Genomic DNA, 13,948 nt, shown 5'->3' on the forward strand with positions numbered 1-13,948 from the left:
GTTATTAATTATTATTTACGTGTTGTGTGTTTTAACATACATATGCGCATATTATCTCTCGTTTCAGGAACTACTCGTATTTAGAACATTTCAATCATGATAGGGTTCCTGTGGTTGAAAGTAATTTCTTACCCCAGTCTCTATTGAACCAATATATCTGTACACAAATTACCCAGACACATATTACTTTCCACAAACTGATTCAGAAATGAGTGATGTTTAAATAGACATACTCAAATTTAATAACATGTCTTCAATTTTCAAAAACATAAAAAACAAATTCGGTATATATTCTTTTGCCCTTAGTTTATTAAGTTAATTCAACAGAAACACAATATAGGTGGGGTGTATATTACATAATATTTTCACATGTTCACAGTTGATGCGGGTATCCTAGCGCACTGTTTTCGAGACCCTAAGACGTATATCTGATTACGTGTCTTATAACAATCGCTATAAAATTAAGTCTAACCTTTGACAACATTTATTTCGGTTTACAGTTGGATAGTCAAATGGCCAAATTTGTCAATTTAATCGTGATTATGCCTCGCCAAGTGAGACGAGTCAATCAGGCGCCATCTTGTTACCGTCACCTGATTTCGAGCCCCTCTACGACAGACAAGTTAAGAATAGACAATCAGCATAATCAGTCACATGACATTACAGCCAGCAAGTTGACAAACAGCAGCCGATGTATCACCGGTGCATGCGATGATTCTGGCGAAAAAATATCAACAGATCAAGTTTATTCATCAGTGCAAAAGTAAGTTTTGAAGTATGTTTTCATACCTTTTTGAACATCTTACCTCGTCTAGCTTAATTCGTAACATAACTTCAGCGACAAGAGGCGAACATTTTGATGTCTTCAGTAGGCTTTGAAGACTGTACCTTGATTACGCCATAAAGCGCGTGGTTACGTTTTGTTGAGGGGCTCGGAAAGAGGTGAGATTCGAAAACATGTTATTTGGGGATACATTTGGCTATTACTCTGAATACATGGTTTTTAAGTCAATATTTCTTTTTAATAAACGAATCTCAACACATTATCACACTCACGCACCTCATTGACACACTGATTCGGTGGTGATGAAATATTGCCGAATAAATTAATAAGCAGTGATATTCAGTGGTAAGTGATGATTCCAGCTGCTTTAACACCAAAGACTTCAGGATACAAACTTTTCCTCACATGATACAGGGGAATTCGGCCAAGAAGTTTAACATAAGCTTCCGGTATATCGATGAGCTGATATCGTTCAATAATGGTCATATAGCCAATTCATTTTCTTGTTTTTTAGGTGAACAATTGACTTGCCTTTGCATGCGTATGTGACGGATGCCACTGGTGGGACAGGATACGCTCACCTTTTCGCGAACACCTGGTATCATTACTATTTGATAGTGATTCATTAACACAAGCTCATGATATCATTGTTGTTGTTGCTGTTGTTGTATCTCAAGTTAAAGCATGAAAAAGCAGAAACTAAAATCATAAGTCAACCCTGTCTTCATTTAACGGTTCTGTTGCTGAGTAATGTATTGCTAAACAATGTTGTAATTGAATTTCCACTGCTGTTGAATTTTATACTGCCATTGAATTTTGTACTGCCACTCTACTTGCTTTGCAGTAATTTGTATTGGCTTGTAGACCTGGTTTATTTCTAATACAAGTGTTGATTGTTTAGCATCTCTTTGTTATTTGTTGGTTTTACGTTTTGCTTTCTGGGTTAACTTACTGTTTCAATTTGGAAGTGGACACATAACAAGACATACATGTGACGCTCCAACAGGAGTGTTTCAACCTTGTTGTGCACAAATGATACATTGAATTGTGTGTGTGTTTTCTAAAGTATCTATCACTTATTCAGAAACACCTCTTTTGTTCATTTTAGCCATCAAGACGTCTTCAAACCTCTCGTTTTGAGCCACTTTGAACCAATGCTTCCAGTCGTTGCTTTGCCCTGAAAAACCGATGAACGTGAATGTATATGATTAAATTCTTAATATTAAATATGTATATGCTTTAATAATGAAACTATTAGGAGAAAAGTGAAGAGACATATTTGACGACGTAACTTTGCTACCGAAACTACTTTACTGGACCGTTCTGTTAGAATTTCTAAAAGGTGGAACATTAAAACAAATTTGAAACAAAGGCCAATGGGGAGGTCCCTGATCATATTTAATTACATTTTTGACGCTTTTTCTTCATGCAAGTGATAATATTTGTACCTTGATGTTATAAAACATTACACAAAGTGTATCTAAAACAAACAAAATAATTTGAATATGATTTTGACGTATGTAAACGTGATATATGAAGGATTCATGTCAACTGATTAATGCTGAAGCACACTCCTACAAAAACCTGTTCTGACATGTTTGTTTCTTGTTCTCGACGCATTCTGCAATATTCAATTCACGGTGGCCTGTACGTGTGCGAGCCTGGACCAGTCAATCCAGTGTATGATACTACGAGCAACACGTAATCAACAAATTTACCAAATATGACCACCAAGTCATCAACCCTCTACGACCAGCATCGTGTATTCTAACCAGGAATCCCACGGGGGTTTGGACAATTGCAAGTTCCTTAATGTCACTCATATCATTAAGAAATGAACTCAGCTCTGGACCATCTTCAGCACTAGAGTGGAACCATTGATGATTTTCAACAGACAGAAACAAACAAAATATAAAGTAACCATTATATAACATGAGTGCTGAATAAAGGAGGCACTGACAGATGTGTCACATCAAGTGATGTGAATATTCACAAACAAACAGCTTCTAATTTGCAGGGGCGGTCGGGTAGCCTAGTGGTTAAAGCGTTCGCTCGTCACGCCGAAGACCCGGGTTCGATTCCTGACATGGGTACAATGTGTGAAGCCCATTTCTGGTGTCCCCCGCTGTGATATTGCTGGAATATTGCTAAAAGCGGCGTAAAACCAAACTCACTCACTCTTTCACTCTAATTTGCAGTACCTTTCCTGGGGTTAGTAATGAGCCCCAGTCGCCCGATGCGCCACAAAACGCTGTTAGGAATTGCGTCCCTGAGGTCGAGCCAAAATCCTGAAGCATGGGTTCGAATCCAACATTCACCCTGAATATGAAACCTTGTTGCTCGGGCCCATACTCGTTCTCATGGGTTTCCAGACCACTCACTCACCTTTCCTGAACATATTCCCTCCTTCCTTCCAAACAACGCCATCAGCCCTGGTTCCTGTATTGACTTTCTTGATGTTAGAAAAGCTGCAGGCGTCCGCGATCGCCTGGGCCCTCTCAATATTATTGGGTTTCTCTAAAAATGTGCTCAGTTTTTGTATGCACGAAACAGGGTCCTGCATAAATACAGAGAAGAACCTTTTTTAGCAGAGATTTGAATACATTTCTTCTTTGCTGTATATTGATATAAAATATGATTTTGTATGATCGAGTGTGTTGATGACTACAATGAACCAGAAGTTGACATCCATAAAGATGTACATTTTTTTTATTTACTCACCATCTTCAAACAGTTTGATGAATGTTGTATAATGCCGCAGTTAGCGATATTAAAGTTAAATTACTGCGTAATGTAAATATTCTTCAACAGAAAATGCAGGGACTTATCCAGGATCTATGTCATTTTAGTTGGCTCTTGCGACAGGCATGCATATCCTACTCCAATGGTATATTTAGTTTTATATTTGGAATATGTTTAAAATGAACAGGTTTTGTTTCCTTATCACGATTCAGGCTTTGATCAACTCACGCTTTTCATGTCTTCATATTTCAACAGAAATACTGGAACATCGGGATTATCTTCCCTTGCTTGTTTCCAACTTAGAGTGTGGTCGAACCAAGATCCGTATTCCACTACATCAGAGAAACATCGAGATCAAAACTCTGCAACTCAGTGTGTGAGTGTGTTTGTGTAAGCGTCAATACGAAATGTTTTTTCAGTTATGTCCACTTAATGTGGATAGAAAACCCGAAGTGATGCAGTCCTAAACTTAATACTTTGAGGACATCCACGAGTATGAGTATGAGGCTGCAAACCCAAGGATCACACTCAGAGCGAATCTTGGATTCAAACCTACGAATATAGTATCCTGGCACACCTAGGGGGTACCACTCTGAACAGTGAATTCCGCGTCTTAGGCAACTAGCCTCTACTTGTCCCTTGCAAAGTTATGAACGTGATTTGACCATGAAGGGACCATGAAGTGTTACAAGTCTCATCACCTGCACAGTACAATACAACCAAAGCCAACATACTGTCATAGATGAGGTCACCCGACATAGGGTTAACCGTCGCGTTCAAGATTGTTGCCCTCAAATAGTTACGGGGGTGTGCCTACGTGCATGTGTGTGTCTGCTTGTACTTGTTGGGACTATTGCCGGTTTCATAGTGTTTGCCCACTGAGATATATTGCAGCAGGTTAGCATGTATATCGCCACTTCAGACACAATTCACTGATTCCGAGCCGACTAGTCCTTGTTTTATCCCCCTAATGCCGACGTCAGTTGGGGTAACAATAAGTACCACCTTTTAACGTCTTTGGTAGGTCACGGCTGTAGATTGACCACCGATTGTCCGTTTTCTGGCAGATATGTTCTATCCACAAGACCACTCAGGCGGGTTTATCATAGATAGTCAATCGCCTTCTGTTGGTCTGAAAATTACATTTACCTTCACCACTGATGAACGATTCCAAATAGTCCTCCCACTTCCCATTGTACTCTTTGACAGGAACATGTCCATCATAGCTCCTCACTGTTTTCATTCCAAAAGTCATATTGTAGTAGGACACAGCAACGGCTTTGGGATCGCGGACTATATACACAACTTTGGGCTTCTTTGTTAAAACCTCTTTGGGGAGAAAACGAAAGTGGATATGGCTACCAAGCACTCTGGGGGATTTGATGGATTCCAGTAAACTCATTGGCGAGAAATCCAACATGTCCATTCCGCGCTCTCGCTCTCTGTATTCCAGATCTTCATTGACTATCATGCTGATGACTTCCCACAGCCAATGTGTCCCTAGAACATGTATGGAATAGTTTAGGTACCCCCTTTTAATATTCTGGGGGTAGGGTGAGTGAGTGAGTGAGTTGGGTTTAACGCCGCTTTTAACAGTATTCCAGTTATATCACGGCGTGTCAGCTTAATGTGGGAGGAAAGCCCGAAGTGATGCAGGTCTCAGACGTTTACCACTTCGGTGAAACCCACGAGCACGGGTATGGTGCTGACAAACCTAGAAACATAATCGGGGCGAACCGGGATTCGAACCCACAATCATAGGTTTCTGGCGTGCCCAAGGGACGCAACTCTGCACAGCGAATCGCGGCGCCTTAGACGACTGGGCCACCCGTGCCCCCCTCTGGGGGTAGGGTTTGGATGTTTGTTTGAGAGAGGATATATACCACTGTAACTTCTTTAAAAAGAGCCTGGGCAGTCGAGTAGCTGAGTGGTTAAAGCGTTCGTTCGACACGTCGAAGACCCGGGTTTCATTACCCACATGGTACAGTGTGTGAAGCCCATTTCAGTGTCCCCGGTCGTGATAGTGCTAAAAGCGGCGTAAAACCATACTCACTCATTCAAAAGGAGAGAAACAATGTGAATGTGAAGGTCCTACTAAAACTATTTTTTAAATATTTTTCAAGCATTTCCTTGAACTAACTATTTGAAAAACTACTTTGTTTGTAAATGACTCGGCATTTATCCATGAAATCAGATTCTGTTGAGAGTAAGTTTGGTTAAACGCCGCTTTGAATAGTATCAGCTTGATATGAGAAGATAGGTCTTAAAATTACCACTTTTGTGAACTGCACAAGCACAGCTGTGGTGCTGAAAAACCTAGAAATATAATCAAGGCGAATCTAGCATAATTGTTTCTGTCTCATCTAACGGACGCAACTCCGCACAGCGAATTGTAGAACCCTAGACCAAGGCGAATGATAGCTCCCGGTGCGCCCGATTTGGATCTGGGACACATATATCGTGCAGTTACCTGATTTTGGGTAGCTGCAAAGGATGACATCATCAGACCGTAGCGCCATGTCCTCCACCCGCTTCATGTGCTCTTCAAACGGAATAGGAAACCCTCCCCGGTAGAAATAACATCCTTTGTAGCAGTTGACAATCATGCTCTCTCCTCCACGATCGGTCAGTTCTTTTGTAGACATTTTTGTTTTCAGCTGCAGAGGACACTGATAGTGAGCGGCGTATTGTGTCACTTTGCCCCTGCTCAACAACTGTCGAGTCACCCCAGCCTGGGCACGGCAGTGCAGCCAGTGGTGTCACTTGTTACGTCTAGACTGTGCTGTGAATTGGGTTAGTGATAAATGAATGCCGCTGATAGAACATGTCATTTAATACGATCCGCACTGTGATTGCAGTTGTCGCACAAGTTAAAGCGTTACAGTTCACAGATGTTTTGTTGTGAACGATTTGGCATATTCATTTAAAACTGGCACCTCAACCTGAATACCGAATCTACACGGAAGACTATGTTTTACGGGTTCGTTTGTTTCCATGGTTTTACAATTCTATTCTAATCAGATTTAATGACATATATACAGCAGGTCTCCAGCAACCCATGCTTGCCGTTAATAGGCAACTAACGGGATCGGGTGGTCGGGTTCGTTAAAATGGTTGATGCATTTCATCGTATCCCAATTGCGTGGTACACGTGAAGATCCGGGTTAGAATAGGTCTTCAGCAACCCATGCTTGCCGTAAAAGGCGACTATGCTTGTCGTAATAGGCAACTAACGGGATCGGGTGGTCGGGTTCGTTGACTTGGTTGATGCATTTCATCGTATCCCAATTGCGTGGTACACGTGAATATCCGGGGTAGAATAGGTCTTCAGCAACCCATACTTGCCGTAAAAGGCGACTATGCTTGTCGTAGGAGGCGACTAACGGGATCGGGTGGTCAGGCTCACTGACTTGGTTGATGCATGTCATCGATCCCAATTGCGTGGATCGATGCTCATGATGTCAACCCCGGGATTGCCTGGTCCAGACTCGATTATTTACAGACCGCAGTCATATTGTTGGAATATTGCTGACAAATATTAAACAACAAACAAACATAACACCATGCTGCAACCAAGAAGGATATCGTCTCATACATTTGTCACGAGCTTTCATTCATGCACACACACATGTATAAATCCATAAATTTACATAAATATAAAGCAATATGTGTCATTCTATGCATGTCAAAATGCATGGATTATTCTCATAATCCTAATATTGTTTACAGTTTTCTTATCTACCTGAACTAAATCCGGATAAGCTCGCCCGGCGTTTTTACGTTTGGGAATGATATTTTCAAAAGTAAATTACTGTGTAAGATATCTGGTTCCAACGATGACACATGAAATGATTGTAACAGATATCGATCGAAATATGAAACTTAATTGTTTATTTCATCATTTACATAATAATAAGATATTACAATGTAACATTCGTATATACCTTAATGATAATCATGTCAGAGAATAATATAAAAAATATATAATTTCATTCAATTATGGAAATGAGTTCAATGTTAATGCCGTGCTGAATATTAAACAGAGGATGTATGGATTAAACGCAAAAGGTTTCATAAATGCTTTCGGAAACCTTTGATGAGTATTTCTGACAGCAATAATTTTATTATGGCTTCCTTACATTGATGGAGCGATCATCGGGACAGCAAGTGTTGGTTTCTTCTCGAATTGTCGCCACCCTGAAAGGGATTTACAGACGATCGGCGATTCCCGAGTTTCTACTTTCTAAACACCAAAGGCGTCTGGTGTGGCTGCGAATGAAATAGCAAATATTGGGTACACCTGGTATAGACAGAATAGAACCCTTTTACATGTTAACTGACCCGTGAAGATCCGGAGTAGAACAGTTCTTCAGCAACCCATGCTTGCCGTAAAAGGCGACTATGCTTGTCGTAAGAGGCGACTAACGGGAACGGGTGGTCATGCTCGCTGACTTGGTTGATGCATGTCATCGTATCCTAATTGCGTGGATCAATGCTCATGATGTCTGTCACTGGATTGTCTGGTCCAGAATCGATTATTTACAGACCGCCGTCACATAGCTGGAATATTGCAGAGTGCGGCGTTATACAACAAACAAACATACAAACAAAACATGTTAACTCCAAATGTGGATCTGAGGGTGTTGGTTTCTTAGTGAAAGATGCATTATTAATATATTTTGATGTTGCTGTTTTAGATACGCCATATGAAGGCGTTCTGTGGCTAAGGCTTGTAAATAAGAATGATTCAAAAAGATCTTTGACAGCTTCTGTGTGCTATTTATCCCCCGAGAACTCGACCAGGAACATAGATGCATCGGACTTTTACAATCATTTATTATTACTGTTGCCCAGGTATTATGAACCTGGCCTAACATATATTTGTGGTGATTTCAGCAGTCGCTGTGGGAATTTGCTTGACTATGTAGAATGAAATGACAAAATACGTCATAGACATATGGACACAACCATTAATTACCACGGCCGCCTTTTTACAGAATTTCCTACAAGTGCCAGCTACTGCATTAAGAATGGTAGGAAAAATACTCTAAACGACGTTACCTATATATCCTCACGAGGAACCTCAGTGCTGGACTACTGCAAATGCCCGTATGAGAGTTCACAACGCTTTTCTGATTTTAGGGTACTTCGACCAAGCGCTCTGGAGAAAGCAGGGTGTGTGACAACATGTAGCTCCAAGACTCTGCTGAAGCTTGACCACTCTCTTCTTACCTGGGTATTTTTTTGGTTTGGTTTTTTGTTTAACGCCGCACTCAGCAATATTCCAGCTATATGTTAGCTCCTTTGTGGGATTGTCAACCTTGCTTCTTTTATATGTGGTTCTTTCTCTTGAAATGGTTTGCCATCCGAGAAATGTTTGTGCAAGGGAAAGCGCGCGGTCAAATAAAGCTGTAATTTCACTTATGCATGATGTATACAATTTGTTTTTTTTGAAAAAAAATATATATAAGATGGAACAAATACACCATCAAAAGAAATATAACAAATGTCATGTGGAAGTCTACATGACAGTTGGCTTCGTTGAACTCATAAAACTTTGTTTTGATGTAACCATATCATTGCCAATAAGAATGCTAACTCGTGCTACAGACATTGTGATTTATGTTGAGAAAAGTCGGTTGAGCCGTGCATTTTGAAGCAGAATGTAGTCAAGTTATCTAAACTAATGCGTGGTGACACAACAGAGATTGGGTGTACATGAATATGATATCAGGTAATCTGGAAACAGTCAAATATTGCGTTAACAAAGCTGCACAGGTCAAATAAACTGGCCCAAGAAGAGTCAGGAACTGAAGGTCAATAGTTTGAGGTTTTACGAGTCTATAGTTTAGAAATGGCTTCACGGTATGGCGTCCAGCCCCAGTCAAGCCGCTGTAATGGCCTCACTGCCACATTGTCCCCGCAACTTGCATTGGTTTCCATTATCCTGAACTCGAACTCGACGCTAACTCGACTTACATCTGTCCTCAGTTCACCCCATACCTTTTCTCGAACACCCGTGCCATCACTACTGATAGTGATTCATAAACACATGCTCGTGATACAGTCGGAATTGTACAATCGACTCTGTTTTCGGCAGAGATTTCTTTTGAGTGAGTGAGTGAGTTGGGGTTAACGCCGCCTTTAACAATATTCCAGTTATATCACGGCGTGTCAGCTTAATGTGGGAGGAAAGCCCGAAGTGATGCAGGTCTCAGACGTTTACCACTTCGGTTAAACCCACGAGCACGGGTATGGTGCTGACAAACCTAGAAATATAATCGGGACGAACCGTGATTCGAACCCACAATCATAGGTTTCTGGCGTGCCCAAGGGACCCAACTCTGCACATCGAATTGCGGCGGCTTAGACGGCTGGGCCACCCGTGCCCCTGAATGTCAAGGATTTTAAATAAAAGTGCAAGAGGAGAGCCCATATGGGGACTGAACTTGCAGTCCCTGAAGCCGAAATACTTGCAGTTGGCCTAATGCAATAAACGCAGAGCATGAGATACCAAACATAAAATCCAAACTCAAGAGTGAATGACCTTGATAAGAGGCTCAATCTAAATGCAGTTGATTGCACAAGCCACAGTCAGTGTAATATTGTTCATACACCACAGCCAAACAATCTGCAATATGCATTTGCTGCAGCTATCAGAAGTTGAAATCATGACAATTGTCGGACATCCTCTGAAATAGTGGGCATTCGTCAAGTCCGTCGACAGTAATTTTGGGCAAATATCAAGCAGCAACAGTGCTAAATAGACGTTTGCAACACTACACTAGCCATTGACAAGAATGGTGTTATCAAAGTGCTGTGCCATTATGGATCCAGATGTTTCCTACTTTCAAGCCAGCCAGTTGACATTCGGTTATCAATATGTCATGCTAAAGCATTGGTGGATAAAGTTCACAACCTTAGGTGCAACACAGAGAAGATACTCCGATTCAGTAAGAAGTTGTGAAGTTGGACTGGCTTAGCGAAATCAACAGTTGAGAATGGGAAAGATTGTTGAGAAGCTTCTGCTGTATATTCAAGGTTGATTGGAAAAAGAAGTTGGGCGTGTCTTGAAGAACATACAAGGAACACTGTACATGAATTAAACATATTGCTGAATTTGTAGAAATTGTTGCTGAAGAACCTTACGTCCCGGTATTTACAATCAGTGCGAAGAATTATACAAAGAAACTGCCCTCCCAAAGGAAGGTTACAAGTTCCAGTCAGCTTCCAATTGTAAAGCCCAATGGGACAATAACCATAACAGAATTGTGATAAACATAAGCAGTTTCGAACAGTCACAGAGAGCTCGCAGCAGTCATCCTCTACATCAGTGTCCAGCTTTACAGCAATATGAGCTTACAGAAGAGGCTGTAGATCACAATATAACAGAAGGAATGTTTTGGCTATGTTTTAATCTGAAGACATGTCAATTCCTCTTTTAAATTGGATTCCAAAGCTTATGGTAGATATGTGGATGATTGGCAAAATAATGACTGAGTGAGTGAGTGAGTCGGGTTTTAACGCCGCTTTTAACAGTATTCCAGTTATATCGCGGCGTGTCAGCTTAATGTGGGAGGATAGCGCGAAGTGATGCAGGTATCAGACGTTTACCACTTCGGTGAAACACACGAGCACGGGTAGCGTGCTGACAAACCTAGAAACATAATCGGGGCGAACCGGGATTCGAACCCACAATCATAGGTTTCTGGCGTGCCCAAGGGACGCAACTCTGCACAGCGAATCGCCCAAATAATAACAGATGGTCATTTATGGGGTTAATATCGCTTTCTGCCGTTTTGTTATAAAATGTCAATTAGGAGATAATCATACTGTGTTTTGAATGTAGACTGAGCTTACCTGTAGATTTAACCGCGCTAAATTGAATTTGGAACCGAACGCGCAGCGCGAGGTTTCAAGTGTTAAATTTAGCGCGGTTAAATCTACAGGTAACCTCGCTCTACATTGAAAACACAGTATGTTTGCCTCCATTCTCACATGACTAAATAAAACGCGAACTCTTTGGTGCCAGCAAATATATTGAGTGAAGCGGCATGGGTTGAGTCCAGTGGGTTGTTGATGTGAATTACGGAATCACCGACAACAGCCTTTAAACAAAATATAGCGCTGTATATGTCCAGGCAGTTTGTTTACTCCCTAATACTTCACTCGAACATGTGACAGGCATTGCCAGCATATAAGCACGGCAACTTGGTAAGCTAACATGAGGTGGGAACTCCTAAAGAAAACTAAGCAAGCTTTGCAAAGCTTTCGTGCTACACCGCGCGTCACCATTATGACGTCACATCTCTCATTGTGACGCAAAAGATATGACGTCACAGTCGTAAATAGAAAAACGCCAAATTCCAAGCCAAGCTCTCTGTTGTCCCAAAAACTTAAAATACATTCTCTTTGTTGATCTCTATCGTGTTTTCTGCAAGAAATATATTGCCACACATCTTTTGAATTTTGTAGTAACCGTAACTTTGCATTTTGTAACCTGTAATTGTAGGTATAATTATTTATGAACGCCTACCGACAATGACTGAAAAAAGTACTATTCTTTGAATATTAGCTTCCGCAGTGATGCGGCCGTCAAACCAGCTGTTTCAATCAGAGTGGGTTTATTGTGATTTAATAGCCTCTGATTGACCATCAGAATAGAGTAATTTCCAAATTCATAGTAGAATTTCTCATTTAACTCGTCAGTCGAGACTGTTCGTTTCGCCAAGCGCCATTTTTGTTACTTGACCAGCGTGTATTCATATATCCAATCATATAATCATATCCAAATGTATGATAAAGAATTTTATTGACATCAAATATTTTGTGTTACTTATATATTTTAAGATTTTGCAAACACGGAGCTACTTTCTAAAACGCACATGCAAGCGGTGGTGAAACATCCCTGCGTATAGGTATAATTTACCTTTCAGGGTTTTACATTTGTAATGAAATAATTCAATTTTACGGTAGACAACAACACAAAAGGTGTAAAATGAATAGAATATTCCACGTGTCTCGTGAAATATCATGTTTCTCTCATCTCGTGACGAGGAAAAGTGGATATTTTCATTCATGCACTGGCTACGCCACTTGTGAAAATATCTCCTTTTCCCCGTCCCTTGATGCAGAGCTCATAGAGAAACATGATATTTCACGAGACGCATGGTATATTCTCTAATTATTATCTGTAACAAAGCCAAATTTGACGCATCAGTGACAAAAATTACATCGGATGCATTTCCCTATTTTGACTTGTACAATATGTTGCCGCGGTTTTGCAGTCGAACAATTTGCATGTTGTTATGGCTGGTGTCGTGGATGGAGCAGGAACCTTTTAGCCTTTGACTAATTTATTCTAATACATGCTCTTGAAATGGGATCCGTACCATAGATTCTGCTTGTAGCAGAGACTTCTTGTGATTATGGAAATGGTTTTGTCCCCTTTTTAAAATTGTATATACCAGATTGATCCACTTGATGCTCTTTGTATCCCATTCATAACCGCTGCTTGTGGGTTGGATAGTATGTCCCTGAATGGATCTAATATATATTCATATTCATAATGTGGCACATAATATCTCGCCTTCGTAATATTATATTAACTTGTTCATGCATAACATATCTGAATAAATATTCCAGTGCATAGAGTGACATTGATGCAATAAGAGACCGACCATTTGATATGTGGGTGGGGTGGTGGGTTGCTGGCCCTTGTTTCATTCATGAATATATATTGTCCCAGAATATGCTTAAAATAATAATAATGCTTCAGAAAAATGACCTTAGTGCAATGTGTTTTGTTTTTTTAAAATATCTGGTTTTGCAACTGTTGCTGAAAAACATATCTCCATACGAAATTCAACCTGCACTCTCACTCCCAGAATATAAAATGTCCTGTCCCTAAGCAGACAATAGGTTGATTTGCGATGACCAACTGGATGTGTATGCAGTTTCCTATTTTGCATATCCCGATTTTCACTTGAACAATATTATTAACAGAGAGGAAATGGACGATTTTTTACAATTGCATTGTGTTTAGTCGTCAGGCATGACAGTGATTAATCGTCAGGTATGTGGTACTATTTAACGTAAACAGTCGTCAGGAAGTTACTATATTTAGATGCTAGTGTGGCGTGTAAACTTCCGGTCCAGTGTACCGGGGACGGTGATGGTATGTTATAGAAACATGGGGAAAGTTCTATGTTGTGAGGGAACTATGTGGAACTTTCCAGAAACTGGTTAGACTATAAAAGGGGACATCTCTCACGCATTTCGTCACATCGGAACCAGCTTTCATGTAAGGGTCACTCATCATCCCTGATTCCCTGCCCATCCCATCCCGGAAGCTTGACCAATGTCGCCGCTGGGTGAATACATATTATTATCACTGACTTTTGCTATAACCACTGTATTGTT

General features: G+C 40.6%; 1 protein-coding gene across 1 annotated transcript; it reads right to left on the reverse strand.

Moving 5' to 3' along the window:
• Positions 1 to 289: 289 nt before the first annotated feature.
• On the reverse strand, positions 290 to 6,323 carry LOC124151003 (sulfotransferase 1B1-like). Its single transcript, XM_046523229.2, has 5 exons — positions 5,997 to 6,323; positions 4,676 to 5,026; positions 3,755 to 3,858; positions 3,170 to 3,341; positions 290 to 1,961 (listed from the first exon to the last, which is right to left on the reverse strand). Exons 1-5 carry the CDS (start codon positions 6,169 to 6,171, stop codon positions 1,861 to 1,863), a joined length of 903 nt encoding a protein of 300 aa, XP_046379185.2. The 5' UTR covers positions 6,172 to 6,323; the 3' UTR covers positions 290 to 1,860.
• Between the last annotated feature and the right edge of the window lie 7,625 nt (positions 6,324 to 13,948).

This window comes from Haliotis rufescens, unplaced genomic scaffold (assembly GCF_023055435.1).
Source record: "Haliotis rufescens isolate VD_foot unplaced genomic scaffold, xgHalRufe1.0.p SCAF_15, whole genome shotgun sequence".
Classification (NCBI taxonomy): Eukaryota; Metazoa; Mollusca; class Gastropoda; order Lepetellida; family Haliotidae; genus Haliotis; species Haliotis rufescens.